General features: G+C 37.5%; 1 protein-coding gene across 2 annotated transcripts in view; it reads left to right on the plus strand.

The window, feature by feature from the left end:
* Positions 1-17,989, plus strand: part of FOCAD (focadhesin) — a 291,760-nt gene that overhangs the window by 236,219 nt on the left and 37,552 nt on the right. For both annotated transcript variants that reach the window (XM_014792384.2, XM_087444678.1), the window contains exons 29-35: positions 4,311-4,458; positions 6,342-6,461; positions 8,128-8,250; positions 8,700-8,777; positions 9,442-9,513; positions 10,848-10,950; positions 12,840-12,920. In XM_014792384.2, coding sequence (XP_014647870.1) covers positions 4,311-4,458; positions 6,342-6,461; positions 8,128-8,250; positions 8,700-8,777; positions 9,442-9,513; positions 10,848-10,950; positions 12,840-12,920 — 725 coding nt within the window. The remainder of the gene's footprint in view (positions 1-4,310; positions 4,459-6,341; positions 6,462-8,127; positions 8,251-8,699; positions 8,778-9,441; positions 9,514-10,847; positions 10,951-12,839; positions 12,921-17,989) is intronic.

The raw sequence follows: 17,989 nt of genomic DNA on the forward strand, positions 1-17,989 counted from the left end.
ATTTATGCATTTAAAAACTTTGTCTAAGCATATTTAACTTTAAAATTAACTTTTTTTATTAATAAGATTCTTGTTTCTTTCTTCTTTCTTGATTCTTACCTTCCTAGTGAGCAAGTGTGGAAGAGGGAAGGGTAGACCTAGATAGGCGACTAATCCTGTAGAGTCAAGTGGTATAGGGTCATCAGAAATTTCCTATCCCTTTGGTAAAATCTTGCTTGTCTTTCAGAACCCAATTAAAAGTTCAGGGCCTTCAAGAATACCCCCACCCCCACCCCACATCCTCTCCAAATTGCCATTATTCCTGCAGCTAATGAAGTTGGGTATTTTGTCATTCCTAATGCCTTGTGGGTGCCAGTGCTTATGTAGCTCTCTCTCTGGTTTCAGGTTCAATTAATACTTACTGAGCACCACATTTTGTGCTAGACATCTTCACACCTGTTTCTCATGTAGTTAAGCCCTGATTACAACCTAAATATGGGTACTAAAGCAGGAACCATCATCACTTTGGTTTACAGATGAAGAAAGTGAGTCTCGAATAGGAGAGTGGTTCACAGTCACACAGTAAGCAGCAATGCTGGGAGAGAACCCTAGGTTGTCTGACATCAAAGCGTTTTTCTTCCTCTTGCAGAGTACAGCGTGGAGAGCACGTTTCAATAGAGAGAAAGCAATTGATACCTGACAGTATGCTATTTATTATTTATTTTTTTCTGACATGCGAGTGTTACTCACCATTAAAAAGAGAGAGAGAGAGAGAGAGAGACAGAGATTGTAACTAGGCCCAGACCTGAGTGCCTAGCTCGTGGCATAGGATTTTGTTCCCCTGTCTAATGAGATTGCAGGAGTCTAGGGCAGACCTCCCTCAAGTGAAATAGTGGAAGCATTACCAGGAGGTAGTTAATAGATCTGGGAGCGTGCTACCTCAAGTGATAGAATTCACCCACAGCAAATTCACCACGCTTCCTTGATTTAATGGACGTGTCCCTGCTGAGAGAACCAGGCACCTGGGCTGTGGTCCTATCACTTACACTTTGCTGCCATCTAGTGGTGGCTCTTGTGCCATTGCAATCCTCACAGCCCTAACTAGTCTCACGATCCATCAATGACCTGAGCATTGGTTACTTACTATTGAGCTTTTACAAATACGATAACATTTGTATAGCACTTTGTAAAGGGCAAAGCGCTATACAAATGTTAGCTGTTATTAGAACTAATTATTAGATGGCCTAGTACATAATCTGTGAGATAGCCTACAATAAACTAGGGAATTGAAGATTCATCTCTGGTTAATTTTAGAAAAATATATCCTTATATCTCAGTTGATATAGCAACACACATATCAGAATTGCATAGCTTTGGAGTCTCAGAATTTCTTTTTGCTGGTGATATTTTAATATACTTGGATAAGAAATTCAAACGAGTAATGACATAATGGGGCATATAATTTTAAAACTAAAATTCTCTTTGTCATTTGTTACTATTTTTATAGATTTATGTTAGCAATTCCAAAATCTCAGTTTTACACCTAATATTATAATTTTTAAATTTCATCTGTCTGGGACACCAAATTTTCAATGGGCAGAAAGGTTTGAAAGCTACCTCTGCCCAAGCTATTCTTGGCTTAGAGCTGGCAGACATTCAAAGGGAAACTAGAATGAGGTAAATGTGTAGAAATGCTGAACTAAGCACCTGGGGGAATCTTTAAGACTCAGGGCAGAAATAAACAGTTTAAAATGTAGAAGATTTGGAAATCAGAAGGAAACATCAGGAATAAAGCTTTAGGACTACTTTTTGGGTGCATGCTGGAAAAATGAGACAAAATGAAAGGAAACAGTTCAGAAGGTCAGTAGACACGTACACTCTAATGTATTTATATTGGCATATGTATATACATAGTTAATCTATATATTCATATATTACAGCAGTCAACTAACTAGCATTGTAGCAATGAATAGACTGGTTAGTGAATGGTAACTTTGCCCAAGAATAATTATGCTGTGGTAATATTTATGTAAATGTGAACTAGAAAGCGGGATGTTGTTTTCTAAGCCTTTGTGCCCGTATGCCTTGGAAGAGCTTCAGGGGATAGAGATTTCTCTGTACCCAGAATAGTCCGGAAAGCAAGACTTAGATACCTGCCTGTTTATTGGGAAAGATGAACCCCAATACTTTTTTAAGTAAGCTTTGAGAAGAATCCTTTTTCCACCTGAACCCAACACTCCTCTTTCTTAAACCTGTCTGGACGATATATTCAGTGAATTTTACCGCTCATAAATTTTTCCTCCACTTGAGACTTTCTTGAAACCTTGCATTTGGTCACTTCTTCAGCATTCAGTGAATACTGGTTGAGTGCCTATCCTTATCAAGCAGTGTATTAGGTACCACAGGTGCTGTGTGAGGAAAAACCAGAAAAAGTACCCACCCTCAGGGAGCTTGCAGACTAGTGAAGGAGGCGGACACTAATCAAACAATTCCCCAAATAATTCTAATCAGAGTTTATAATTAAAATTGTCTGAAGTAAATTAGTACAGGGTGCTGTGGGAGAGTACTACAGAGGTTCCCTGCTGGGCCAGGGAACGTGTCCCTGAGGCAGTAACATTTGAAATCTTAAGCATAAGTAGCAGTTAAATAGTCAAAGAGGGAGCAAAAGTCAAATTTTTCAAAGCATTGATCATATTTTGTCTATATCTTTGGTCTAATTCTGTCAAAAATTTTTATATACATCAATATAGAAAGATAGCCTCCCGGTAGAGTCTAAATGAAAACAAAGACTTTAAATCCATACTTATCAAGAGCAGCCTTTCCTCTTTCAGAAATGTGATTTGTCTCAAAAGCATGCAGTGCTCGGATGTTAGATGCTGATTTAACTGGTTGGAAATGCATTATGCTAGTTGAGCTTGTTGTTAAGTTCGTGTAAGCTGTAACAGCAGTTCTGCCTGACTAATGATGGATTATTACTGCAGTGGCTTCTTTACAAAGGATTTGCTAATGCCAGATTGTTATACAATAGAAACTAGAAAAACACGCTTGAGATCTCTTGCCTTCTCATAGGCATTCCATCATGGCATCAGGCGGGGCACCAAGAGGGATTTGGGGTTTGGCAGATGGAACAGAAGGCTAGGAATCAAAAGCCCTTGTCTTCTGGCCGTGCTCTGCTGGAAACAAAACTCTCTGCATGACCTTGAGCAAATCCTGTAGCCTCTGCATCCTTTTGGGTGTCTCTTATCAGATACGAATGCTCCTTTTGCACAGAGGTGTTGGGGGAAGTAAATAACACGTTCATGAAACTATGTGAAGATTCTTGCAGCCAACCAAGGAGATAGATGCTATATGCAAAGTGACGTAACACACGGGCATTGAAATATGTTATTGGAGAAATGCCCTGGAATGTCTTCTTAAGGAGCAGATATCATGATGAGAGGAAAGCCAAACCAGAGTGAGGATGATTTCTGAAAAACTCAGCATTTCTTCAATTTGAAAACCGATGATGACAAAACCTGTTTTTTTAAAGTAAAAAATTACCCCAAAGCTGCATTATCTTATCATACTAACTAGAAATTTTCTAGGAGAATAATTCTTTTCTTTAAATGGATATGTGTTCTTTCAGGAGAATTGGGGCACAAAGCCCAAGATTCCAATTGAATTGTCACATGGGGTAACTTTTGACAAGCCTGTCATTTGTCCGTTTTCTCTTCTGACCCAGTGGTACTCTGAGAGATCAGAGGGGAGAAGAGGATTAATGTCATTGTGCCCAGACAAATACACAGTTTCTTTAAGAAAGAAATTCCACTTGTTGAAGTTGACTAGGAAACATGAAGCACTTAGCAGGACCTCATCATCATGACTTGCATTTTTCCCGCTATTATTAGTCAGATGTCTTTAGCTCATATCCTGAAATTTAGTCTTTTTTCTCCTTAGTAGTTAATCATAGTGCATTCAACATGGGGGGAGGACTTCAGCATTTCTCTAAGTGCAGAGATAGAGCTGATAATTGCCTTTTCTTTTTACTCCTCTTCCTCTCCTCACCGTGGAGTTTAAGTCAAACTATTTCATGTTTTTGTTTGTTTTTCTCTAGTGGGTACACAGCACTAGCACGCACCACAGACACCTGTTTTGATACCAAGTCCTTCTTTTGAGGGGGGAGGTGGGTGTACTAGTGGTGGTTCCTGGGGCACTTTTACATACCAGGCAGCAGAGTTAGAATCCAGCCATCTCCCCTCAGGTTACAGAGCACTGCAAACTCCCATGATAAGTGGAGAGCGATGATGCGGATTTCTTGTGATTTTAACACCTCATCTCTTTTGGCATCCAAGCACGGGCTGTATATTGGGAGTTGGACTTGTTCTGTCCCTCATGAGCCACAGCAGCCAAACGGAGTCCCGAGTTCACGTGGCAGCATCGCTTCGGAAGCTCTCTGCATACCTAGATGACAGTGGGAGCCAGAGCAGAACGTTTCAGGAGGTAGGAGACAGAGGTTACAGTTTTCTGCCCTTTGCTGTCTTTTGTATTCCCGTTGCTGCTGATTTTATATTTTTTATGTTTTGGTAACCCTGAAATTAAATTCTTCATCAATTTCAACTAGGATTAGGAGAAAATCTGAGTGGCATACAACCTATATTAGATCATAGAGTTTTCAAATTGTGCAGCTGTTTAAATCAACTAAGACTTAAATGTGGCATCTAAGATAAGAGGCTTTAGTGAATACAAAAACCTAAGTCAGCATCAGTAGAGGACACTTTCTAAGAAGAGCTGTAATTTCTGGAGGAAGGTTAAATGGAGATTTTTAGAATTATACTCAGGCCAAATGTAACTTTAAAAGATGGCTGGGAATAAGCTTAAGAAACTGTGGATCAAAAAGGCATTTTTGATTCTGTTAATGTCAGCCAGCATGAAAAATTATTGAGGAAATTCCCTTTACCACACTTAATGAAAAGATTTTTCTTTTAGGGCGCAGAAATCTGCAGAATTGCAGTTCATGTGACACGGTCTGTGTGTGTTGGCCGTGGTTAGAGGGCGCGTCTGTGGCATATGTCTGTTGTGCCCAGGTGAAGTTGAACCGCCTCTGCTCTTCTTTGGAAGGAGCCGGGACGACCTCTTGGCCTGGCCAGATTCTCCCTCTCATTAGAGCAGATTCTATTTTATCCTGGCCTGCCCATGAGCTATTGATGAGTACATAATGGCTGCTGTGTTTCCCGGCTCTGCTCCTCTGCTTTCAGCAATAGGACTTGTTGAATCGGTGAATTTCTTTGGGGCACAGAGGGATGAAGTTTTGTTCTAAGACGTGCACCACATTTCCATTTTGAAAGCTGTTCAGAATACGATTTAAAAGGACATATCTTTTTAAGCCAAATAAGAAAATTTTGCAACCGAGGAGCAATTTAATAAATGACAGCAAGGTTTTTATAACTGATGCATCTGTCTTGATGTTTTGATTTATAAGGCCTTGAGCAAGCAGTTTTGTTTTTTCTCCCCTCTGATGTTTTAGTGTCCAATTTCTACCTTAGAAACTACTTCCTTTTTTCATGCTGTGTCAACTAGTGTTAGGAGTTAAACGTTTCCACTTTGTCTTAACAGCATCTTTGTAAAGGGGGTTGCTACCTTCATGAAAATGCGAGGCAGTGCAGGCAGGGGATGATTAACCTTGATTTGCAAAAATTGAGGCTCAAATAGATTGAGTGACTTGCCCAAAGTTACTTAGCCAGTAAGTGGTCAATTTGGGACATATACCTGAGTATTCTGTCTCTTCCCAACATTCTTTTTTATTTATAAATCGTTCATTTATTCATTTATTTATTAAATTATCATACCAGTGCTATGAAGTAAGTAGTATTATCTCCATTTTACACAATTTGTCTGACTCTAAAACCCACATTCCTGGTCCATTATGCTCCATGACTTCTACCAGGGAGTCTTAATATAGCTGTGTTTCACTTCTTTCAATCTCCTCTCCTGTTTGGCCTTGGATCAGAGCACATGGCAGTTAGTAGCATCTACTGGTGATGAAAATCTCCTTCCACTGTTGATAGATGCTGTATTCTGACATGAGGTAACCAGGGAACTTTTTGATTTCGAGTCTAAAGACCTGAGTTTGAATCTTGCCTCACGTTCTAGCTATGTTTAATTGAGCCTCAAAGTCCTTATCTGTAAAGTAGGAATATTGACACCCATCTCATAACAGTCTTGTGAAATATAAGTTAGGCAGCAAAACAATGCCTAATCTGTGGTAGATGTATTTGAATATACTCCTTCTGGGGAGAAGTTTGACAGAATATTTGTGTCAACTAAACTGTGTTCTTTTATTTTCCCTCGTGAAGAGACATTTTTCTGTGGTCTTTTCTTCTCAGGTCCTTGCCTATACCCTCAGCTGTGTGTGTACATCAGCATTCAGTGCTGGAATTATTGAGGCTGCAGAGGCTGAAGATATCATGAACAAGCTTCGACTGTTAGTGGAGAACAACCAACAGGTCAGAATGTGTGCCTGATTATTTCTTTCTGTGGGTCTCATGCTGCTGCTAAGGCCTAATTTTGACTTACTCTGAATTAGACTTAATGGGATATTTTTCGTGCCCAGAAGTGAGGAACTTTTAACGCTTCTCCTCTCTCACAGCTGTAGCCAACAGACACAGATATCTTTTCCTATCCTTATATCCTATCTTCTTTCGTAGACATTTCTTTTTTTTTTTTTTTTTTTAAGATTTTATTTATTTATTTTTTCCCCCCAAAGCCCAGTAGATAGTTGTATGTCGTAGCTGCACATTCTTCTAGTTGCTGTATGTGGGACGCGGCCTCAGCATGACCAGAGAAGCGGTGTGTCGGTGCGCGCCCGGGATCCGAACCCGGGCCGCCAGCAGCAGAGCGCACGCACTTAACCACTAAGCCACGGGGCCGGCCCAGACATTTCTTTTTCTTTGTCTGAGAGAGTATGAAAGGCTTTCCCCTCTCTCGAACCATTGCTCTGTATTTATAACATCTTAAAATATATGGCTGGGGAATGTAAGGCTGGAGATAATTTGTAAAGATATGAATACATAGAGGATCTGATAAAGTCAAACCTCAACAAAGTCAAGACAGAAAAATCTCTGCTCATGACTGAATATGCATAGGGCAACGTAAATACCTGCAAATTAACCTAAATACTCTTAAAATATTCCTTCTGAAATATTATTCAGCCTTAAAAAGAAAGGAAATTCTGACACATGCCATGTGGATTAATCTCGAGGATATTATGCTAAATGAAATAGGCCAATCACAAAAAACAAATACTGTATGATTCTACTTATATGAGGAACCTAGAGTAGTCAAAACATAGAGACAGAAAGTAGAATGGTGGTTGCCAGGGGTTGGGGGAGGGGGAATGGGGAGTTATTGTTTAATGGGTATAGTGTTTCAGTTTTGCAAGATGAAAAGAGTTCTTGAAATGGATGGTGGTGATTATTGCAGAACAGTATGAATGTACTTAATGCCACTGAACCGTACACTTAAGAATGGTTAACATGGTAAATTTTATATGTATAATTTACCACACTAAAAAAATTGAAAAAAAAAAGTGTTCCCTCTGAGTATACATGCTATAAAATTGCCTCATTTGAGGTTTTTTTTAGGTTTCTCCCAAGTCTTAATATTGGCCATAGTGGCTTATTGCAGGATTCACTGGCTATAAGCTTATATTGTATTGTATTGTTACAATTTTAAGGTTAAATGCCTGCTCATTTACATTCAGAATAGGTTTTGCGACACCAAAGTGTACAAGTTTGCATATGCTGTGCTCATTATGGGACATTTTCTCTTGTTTGGCAGTTGACCAGGATCCTCTGATCTACCTTGATGTTTTCACCCCAACCCTTTCAGAGAATTTGGATCTTCTCAGCCAAGTCTCTCAATAGTCCAGTATTATTTTCCTAAAATAAACCACTCACTGCAGCTGAATTCCCTGCAATTAGACTGCAGTTTATTTTGCAAACAAAAGTCTTGATTTAAAAAATCTGCAAATCTCTGGCTTTCAGATGGCAAAAGAATGTGTCAGTAGGAAAGGGAGCCTCTAGAAGTGCTTGTGTGGTATCTATAGATGTTCCTGATCTGTGCTGTTCTTCTTTTTTTTTCTTACCCCTTGTTTTTATTTATTTATTATAGACATCAGGTTTTGCCCTGGCATTGGGAAACATAGTTCATGGTTTGTCTGTGTGCGGACATGGAAAAGCTGAAGACTTGGGTAACAAACTGCTCCCTGCCTGGATCAGAATTGTTCTAGCAGAGGTAGAGGTCACCTCCTGCATGTTATTTTATATTTTTATAAAGGAAAAAGAGCTGCTTTATTGGACCATTTATAGGTGCTGCTAAGATATATAGCTTAACAATAAAAGAATAGGCAATTTCAAACCAAAGAGACACATGTACTTTTAATCTCTTATAAATGATACATCCTGTCAACCATTATAGTTTTTTTTTTAAACTGGCTATTTTGTCAGTGTTTTAATTTTAAAAAAACATTGTGATTTGTGAATAAAAAATAACAAGAAGCCATTTATGATCTAACAACTTTAACCTGTTCCTTTATTCAAGTCTGCTGCCATTTTTGATTCAGTGATACAGGTTATGTTGACCCTACAAATTTGGTACCATTTTGACTGTGATATAGTAAGCTTTATAGAATTCAAACCCAAGAACTATTTCCTTCTTGATGTGTTCTGATGCTTTGTTTTCAGGGCGCTCCCACGATGCTTTGTTTGGCAGCTCTTCATGGCATGGTGGCCTTGGTAGGCTCTGAAGGGGATGTAATGCAGGTAAGAAAAAAAAAAAAGAAGAGAAGAAATCTAAATGTGTCTATAGCCACAGCAAGAAGAGAATACCCAATATCTCAGTATGCTAAGGACAGAAGAGTATATGCTCATGGTAATGGTTATGCTGGGCTTTTCAGTGCCTTGATGTATGGAAAATTGCTCTTGGCCAAGAATTTTTTCTATAGAGATTTGTTCCTTATTTTATTTGGTTTGTAGGAATTAAACCTAGTCAACTTATGTACCTTGTGCAAAATTCCCTGCCTGAGAAAAGTGATTGAATCATAAGAAATTTCAAAAGTCATTCAGCAGAAACTGCATTTTGTATCTGTAATGTTTGTTTATTTCTATTTAATTATTCTTTCACTTTAAAGTGTTTTCCACAGTAGATGTGTGTGCATGTAAGTTTACAAGTAATTCTGAGGAGTTCCTTTGTCCATACAGTAAAAGTTTATTAAGTGAGTGCTACATGACGCACTGAACTGTGTTGGGAAGTCGATGATGAGTAAAGCGTGGGCTCTGCCTCAAGGAGCTCACGGCTTTTGTTTTTGAAATATAAGGACATATGATAAATTATTCCATAGCTCAGAAGATGATAGCGCTACACTGGGACTATCATTATTTACTTTTGTGGGGATGTTGGGGTGGGTATTTCTCCTTTTTCTTTCAGCTGAAGTCGGAAGCCATTCAGACCTCTCAGTTTCAAGGCAGACTTAATGAAGTCATTAGAGCTTTGACTCAGGTGAGAAGAGGAACTTAAAATCCTTGGGTGGGAAAATAAGTACTCCCTTTTGTTGTCTTTTTTCATTTTCATGCTACAAACTGTTTTACTTGGAAAATGGGGAAATCTCTAGTTACTCATGGTGAGTTCAAGGGGCCTTTGAGAATGGCTGATGGCCCTGCATTCACTGACGAACATGCGCTGCCTCTGGAAAAAAAAAAAGCTGGCATTTTTGAGTTCATTTAACTTGGCATTGGTTTCCCTTAAAAATTAAAACCTGACCCTGCAAGGAATGTCCAGCCCTCAGGACAAGGAAGAATGGAAGGTGATCAAAGGGTAGGCAGATAGCTATGTGGAATGGTTAAGAGACACGAGTTCAGATGTCACTGATAAAAAGTGTTTGGGTAAGTCATTGTCAGCGTTATCCTTGGCTAAAGAATAAACGTGTTCATCCATCCACTGAGAAATGATTTTATATTTTAAGATTTTTATTTAAAAAAATTATTATGTTCATTGCATAAAATTTGAGAGAACATAATGAAAGAAACTGAAAAAATATCACTGATGGTCCTCCCAACCTTAAGCAACTGCTACTAATATTGGGTCATATTTCTTTTCAAGCATTCTTTTTTCTTTTTTCTTTTTTTTTGCCTAGGTGGTGTTCTTACTATCTATAGAACTTTGTATTGTAGTCTTTTCACTCAGCAAACTTGTTTTCATTCTTGTAAAATATGGCTAATTATAATACCTACCACATAGAGAAGTTTTAGTAATTCATGCTTTTTAAAGCAAACATAAATCTCCGAACAGAAAAAACTCTCTTTTGCATGTATGAATATGAATATTCTCAAAAAAAGAATTCTACTGAAACTTAAGTTGCTGTAATTTGGGAGAAAAATATATAAATGAAAACTGTTATTTAAAAAATACTTGTTATGAATTGATAATGCAGTAATAGAACATTATTTAAGGAAGAGAATAAAATAATATCTCATTGCATTTTTAGAGGTGTTTAGTCTTAAATAACTATCACCTCTTTTTACTTTTTGGATTTTCTTTTCCCATTTTTTGAAAATTCCTTTGCGACCAATCTGACTCAGTGAAACCTGAGGCAACCATTAGTACCTTCTATCATGATTGATTGATTCATTGATTGATTCAGCAACACTTGTTGATTACGTTTATGTCTCAGGTTTGGCATACTAGACACATAATATTACATTTTATCATAAAACTTCTCGTTACCAGCCAAGCCACCACTTCATAAAAGATGAGTGATTTTCTGTGAGTAGCATTTTAATTGAATAGGGTTTCAATCTTGCCCCATCATTGAACTGTTACATTTTCGTCCATAGGTCATCAGTGTGTCTGGCATGATTGGTCTTCAGTCAAATGCTATCTGGCTTCTAGGGCATCTTCATCTATCTACTTTGTCCTCAAATCAAAGTAGAACCTCTGGTAAGACTGGAATCATAGAACACTGGAGCTGGAAGCACCGATTGCTGACTTGGGGCTATGTATTTTGTTAAGAGTATTAATCTTCACAACAACCCTAAGTAGTGGGAATTAGCATCCCTATTTTATACCAGAGGAAAATGGGCTATGGAGAGGTTTCCTGACTTGCCCAGGGTCACGTGGCAGTAAGTGGTGGACTCGTGGTTTGAACTCAGATCTGTCTGCCTCCAAGACCCATGCTCTTTTCACTCTTCCTCGCTGCCTCCCTTAGAGAACAGTTTGGACATTTGGTGTAACCCCATATTTTACAAATGAAGAAGCTGAGGCTCAGAAAGATTACATGACTTACATACACAGTTAGTTTAGTGACAAATCCAGAAACTAAGAACCAGGTCCTTGAAGCTTGGAACAGAGTCCTTTTTATTTTGCTAGATGTAATCATAGTTGGTATAATGTTCGTGTTTCATTAAAAGTCTCCTTGTATATAGCTGGGGTTCTTCTGGTCCCTGCTTTTAAGAAAATAATGGGGTAAGTACATTTAAAGATGTACGTCTACTTGGCCTTGGAATTGAAATCCAAGGTCTTAATATAACAAGGCTTTTTCTATTTCCAGCTTTTTGATAAAAAGCAATAAAAAATATTTCCAATTCCCATATGCTTAATTTATGTTTCTACTTGGAGATTTTCTGGGGAAAGCATCACTGTAATGCACTGGGACCTATATCTGCTTCTTGTTCTTTATAGAATTTTGACCCACTGGCTCTCTTGGACCCAGGCCAGTGAGGTTTAGGTACCAAATATTCCTCATGAAAACCTAATTTCATACATCCTCTCACAGGTGGTCTATGAACAGCATTGCCATGGACATGGGCCACTGTCATTACTGTTTCCCTCACTTTCAATCACTCCTTAGTTAGAGAAATAAGACATTGTTCTGCAGCATTCCCAACATAAAGAACTTTAGACAGCTGGAAGCTGTCATATTAAAATGGGAAAAGGAAAAAAGACTTAGTCATATTGGAAACCCTTGGTAATGCTAGTTTTGAAGGTCAGTGCTCTCACAATGTCCTGGTAAAATAGCACGTTCATTTCAGTCTTTGCTTTTTTACATAGACTTTTAATTGTTATGGACTACATGGTCTGGCCCACATAGACTCAAGTCAGGTCATAGTGAATCATCTTACACCAGGTTCTTTGGAACAAAATGACTGTATGTCTGGAAAAGTACAGCTACTTGTTTTTGATGGAATTTTCCAATTGAACCATTTATTACGGTAAAAACCATCTCATGAAACAATTATGGGAGACTGGGAGGAAAAGAATCTAGGAAACTCCCAGGACTCAAGTAGCATAAATGTCGCTGTCTCACCGTTCCAGGTCAGTAACCGTATCTGGTTATTTGCACATGTTGGTCACTTAGAGGTCCCTGCTTTATGAAGTAAGAGACTGGCTGCTGTTGATACTGACTGTTGTATTTCCATGGTTCATATAGCTGATTCAGGGTGTCCTGAAGTAGCCCATAGGATGGTGGTCTCAGCCTAGATGCCCAGCACACTCCTTGCTGACACTGAGGAGGTCACTGGAGTGAGGCTCATTGATGTGGCACTGTGATTTTTTTAACCACTTCAGTGAAGTTTTCATCGTCAGTGGTTTTTCAACCTCTGCTAGGTTTACCACCGTTTTAGATTTGCTTGCATAGCCCAAGTGATTACTTCAAGGCCAGTCACTTAATCTAATAGAATTAGTTGAAGCCACAGAGTATTGTGCTGAGATTAATGGCATAAACATCTCTGCTTTGTCTCTAGGTTGATATGGCAGCATGAAATCATTATCTTTCCTTCATTAGTCCCACCAAGTTCACTGGTTAATTTGATCATTTTCTGTCTCCACAGTTCCTACTGACTACAGCTATTTGCCTGAAAGCAGTTTTATTAGAGCAGCCATTGGGTTCTTTGTTACAGGAGGAAAAAAAGGCAAGTGAACACATTTCTTGAATTTTATGATTCTTTTTACATGTTAAGTAAGTTTGTGTGCCTTAAGCATGCTTCTGTAGAAATAAACAATACAGATCTGAAGGGGCGAATATTTTCTTCTACTAGACCCTCTTTGCAATAGAGATGACCAGGAGGCCCACTACAATAAGTCGTGCATAAATGTCCATACTGTGTAGTCTCTTGGAATCACTGTCTCTGACCTTGGGGGGCTCTGTGAAGACCTTAATCCTCCATTTGGCCATTTCATCTGTATAAGCACATGTTACTTTTCTTGTCAATTTCAAGGGCGTGTGAACTAAAAAGAGAAAACACACCTGGGTGCAGTTTGTATTCTCGGACCTGACTTGGAAGTCGGTCTTCTCCCTGAACCTTGTGTGATCCCTCTGTCATTGGAATCGCTGGTTCTAGGTCTTATTTTTAGCTTGTGTTCTTTTTCTCTGCAAACATTTGTCCCTTTGTGATTCTTTGTTGCTGCTACCCATGTTAGAGCATAAGCAACCTGAAGACAGAGATGGAATGCCCTTTGTTTTTACCTGGAGCCAGAATAATGCCTTATGAGTTATTAAGTAAATACACTTTAATGATACACACATACTATTCAGTGCTGTGAAGAAAAACATGGATCAGAACTAACTTGTCATAGCTCAGGAACCAGTTTCATTCATGTAATAGTCTCTCATTGATATTTTCTAGTTTCATTCTTCCTTGGGATGGTTAGGTCTGTCTGGGCAAAACCAGTGCCTGTATTACCAGACCATCCCAATTTGGGAAAAAAAATTTTTAAACAAACTAAAATGAATAAATTTGGAGGAAGCAGGTTTGATTAATGAAGGTTGTGGAAGAATAAAATCTTACCATCCAAAGGGACATTAAAGGTCATCTTGTCTGATTTCCCACTGGGTACAGTAATCCCTAGAGCTTCCAGATTATACACTACTTTCATAGTTTGGAGATGAATTCCTTTAGTTTTTGGAGTTCTGGAAATTGTGCTATTATCCTAGGGTCGTGAATTAGCATGATTTGCTTTTACATATGCTCAGTAAAAATTGATATATGGTTATGTCATTGTTGTACATGATATATTTATATATAAACATGTCATATATGACACATAATGTGGAGTAAATTGTTTACATTGCCATAAATTAAGTCTATTTAAAATAGATATTATAATAGAGATATCTTCATTCATAAGAGATTGAATTCTTACTAAAGGAACATATAAAATTTCCATGGCCGGAATAATTCTAGGAATATATATTTTTGCTCTATTTTTTGTTAATTTGCTCACTGATATCTTATAAAATTTTTAAGTGTTGATAATGTGAGAGATTTCCATGAGAAATAAAGTTAAAATTCTTAAGGTCAAATGAAAGAGAGATTCTTTTTCTTTTCTAACAAATAAAATGTCATTTTGGCACCCCAGAGCCATATTTCTTGGCAGAAATGAATTTTCTCTGAATCCTGTGGGAAATTTTTGGTTAAATGTAATATTTTTATGATTACGCAGTCATGACACAACAGGAAATGTTCTGCCCTAAAAGCAAAAAATCAGGTGGAACTGGCCTCAGTGATATTCTGTGCAGTCTTGCTGAAAGCTATTTTAAAACAGATAAATGAAGTATTAAAGAATGCCATATTACCAGTCCGATTTTTGGCATTTTCAGGTTCTGGGAGAGGGCTGCCTTCTTGTCAGGTTTGCTGACTAGATTCAGAGGAAAATCTATTCAGCCATACACATTACTAATGATGACCCCAGAGGAGTGGGGGCCGTGGGAGGCTGACCTCCGCCTCGGAAGCCCATTTGCAAAAACAAAACCAGACCCTGCTCTATGGGGCTAAATGGCATGGCCAAACGCGGAGGTGTGCACGCAAACGAGTGTTTTCTTCTTCAATATGCCCAGCTCATTTGAATTTTAATAACTCCCTTCTGAAGCAGCTTTTGAGTTTAAATGTCTGGATGTCACTCATCAGAGCCCAGTGGGGCTGCTGATAGGAAGGATGACAACTTTGGTGAGCTCTTTTGAGGAAGAAATGGCTTTAGAGAATAAAAATCATGCTTGGCATGGGCAGAAGAAAGAAAACTTTATGGAGAGCATGGCTTCATTGCCTCTGTGTGCTGTTTAATAACTCACAAGAGGAAGAAAAAGGTGATGTTATACCTGATCCACACTTATGCCAGGATGAGATGGGGCATCATGATCTCAATTTTAGCCAATCAAATTTGAGATAGTGAATATATTAATCTGCTTTCTAATGCTTAGGGCTTTTCTCACTTGGGATACTCACTTTAGTACTCATGTGATGGAACATACAAGGTGTTCATAGCATCCACTCCTTCACACAGGCCTATATTTTAAAGCCATACCAAATAGAGGAAATTTCTTCTATTTTTTCGACTTCAGTGAATAGTTTTGAATATAACTGGTTTTTGCTATACCATGTAACATTCCCTTTTCTTCCCCAGTAGCCCTGGCCTCCTTCTAGCACATCTATTATTTCTTAGCTTTTATCATCATCATTATCTATTCCTATGGACATTTCTTGACTATGCTAGGCTTAAATTTGCTCATAATCTAATTCCTCCTGTCATGGAATTATTTTTTCCCTAAAGGGCCTTTAAATTGTGACTCTTATTTTTGCTTCTTTTCTAATCATTTATTCTTTTTTCTGATTTCTGATCTTTGTTTTTTCTCAAACTCTTAGCACATTCAGATTTCATCAGGATTTTATCTACTTTTATAACATATTTAAAATGTATTAAAAATACTTAATAAAAGTAATCATTTCTTTTTTGGTACTGACTTTAGGCATTTCTACATAATAGGATTATTTTTCTTATTCTATTGTAGGGGAATGTGACTAACACTTTCTGAGCTTGTATTTTTCTATTAGGCTTTAAAGTTCACAGTAAGAAGTATTATTTGAGGAAAGTGTATTTAAATCCTTGTAATAAAGTCATTATGAATGGCATTTCCTTCTTGATATGAATTTATTGGTCAGTGATCTGGGTGTATAAGAATTGGGCTTGTGCATATAGTACAGATAGGTATATTCTCCACTGATCATTTTTGGACTGTTAACATGAGATATAATTGTTGAGGAATCTAGCCAAAGGAACAGAATTAGTGAACTCTAAATGTAGAATAAAGCATATGAGAAAGCTGTCCAATTTTTCTGATGAAATTATGGAGTTTATTGCCAAGATTGTGTCATTTTAAAATATTTTAATTTAGCAATAGTTTACCTATATACTTCTTTCAAAAAATATTCTTAGAAATGAATACGTGTGTAGAACGCTCAGTTAAAAAATGGCATAAAGAAGAAAATAAGAATCCTTTATAATCTCACCACCTAGAGATAGCTACAATAAATATTCCAGGATATGTCCTTCTAGATGTGTGTATGTGTCATATTGAATCATAAAAATTACATCTTTTTGTTGTGTGATTTTTAAAAATATAACAACTTTCCACATAAATGGACATAATCTCCACCCATGTCCTCCAAAAGGAGGCTTGAGAGAAAGTATGAAAAGAATCTCTGTGTTACTTTCTAGACGTTTGATAAAAGGATATGTTTTGAGAGTGTTTGATTTCTGTTTTTTTGTTGTAAACACCATGAAAGTATTTGAAAGGAAAAAATGTCACCAATTATCCCATGACTCTCTAACAGCTATTATCATTTCTGAATTTTACTTCTTAATGTGTTGCTTTTATGCACAATTTTTACATATTTCCAAGTATATACATATACTTTGTGTTTTTTAACTTAATATTATATTATAAACATTTCCCTATTTTCCATATGTCTCCATAATATCATTTTTAAATGACTATGGAATATTCTGTCAAGTTGATGAATCATAATTAACTTAACCATTTCCCTATTGGTCATTTAAAAAAATTTCCATTATAGAGAACATCTTTATGCACATAGCTTTCTCTCTTCTGTATATAGCTTTCCTTAGGATAAATTCTCAGCAGTTTGTTAGTAGGCAAGAGTCTGAGGAATTGATGACGATAGGAATGGCATGGCCTCATTGCTCTTCAAAAGGATTGTACTGGATGTGGGTACCTCAGCCCTGTATGAATATGCAAAGCATATTCATGGCAGTTAAAAGCAGCATCGTTCTCCTGGGTTCATACCCCATTTCTGCCACTTGTGGCTCTGTAACTTGAGGCAAGCTGCTTAAGTCTCTAAGCCTCAGTTGCTTCTGTAAAGTGGAGAAAATAATTGAATCTTCTTTAGAGAGTTTTGTAAGGATTATGAGTTCATGAGTCACTTTATGTTACAGTGCTTAGAAAACAAAATAAATAATAAACCCTTCCTAGTTATGATATTACAAAGCAAACCCACGTATAGATAAACAAATGACTACAATAAAAACCTTTCAGGTATAAAATGATACGTTAAGATTGCTTTCATTTGCATTTCATTATCAGAAGGAATGAACATTTTTGCATGTATTTACTATTTGAGAGGTTATTTTTTTAATTAAATTTTAGACAGTTTCTTTTTAAAAATTTGCACCTTTTTTCTTTTTCTTTTGAAATAATTTCATACTTACAAAAAATGAAAACAGCCAAAGAACTCCTATATTCCTTTCACCCAGAGACCCTGTTCAGGTTTCACTGAGAGTCCAAATGACGTCTTTAGTAGAAAAAGAATTTAATCCAGAATGTCACACTACACTTATTTGTCATGTCTCTTCAGTCTCCTTCAATCTGGAACAGTTCCTCAGTCATTCTGTGACTTTCACGACTTGACCATGTTTTCAGATTAGAAGCCAGGTATTTTATAGAACGCTCCTCTATTTGGGTTTACCTGATACTCCTCATATGAGTCAGGTCAGTCCTCTTTGGCAGGAATATCACAGAAGTGGAGCTCTGCTCGCCTCACCGCATCCTGTCAAGGGGTACGTGATGTCTGTCTCCCTCTACTGGTCATGTTAACTTTGATCCCTTGGATAAGGTGACATCTTCCAGATTCTCCGCTATAAACTTTCTCTTTTCCATTTATCATTAATAAATATTTTGTGTGGAGAT

Source organism: Ceratotherium simum, chromosome 20 (assembly GCF_057802395.1).
Source record: "Ceratotherium simum simum isolate JZ-2026a chromosome 20, ASM5780239v1, whole genome shotgun sequence".
NCBI lineage: Eukaryota > Metazoa > Chordata > Mammalia > Perissodactyla > Rhinocerotidae > Ceratotherium > Ceratotherium simum.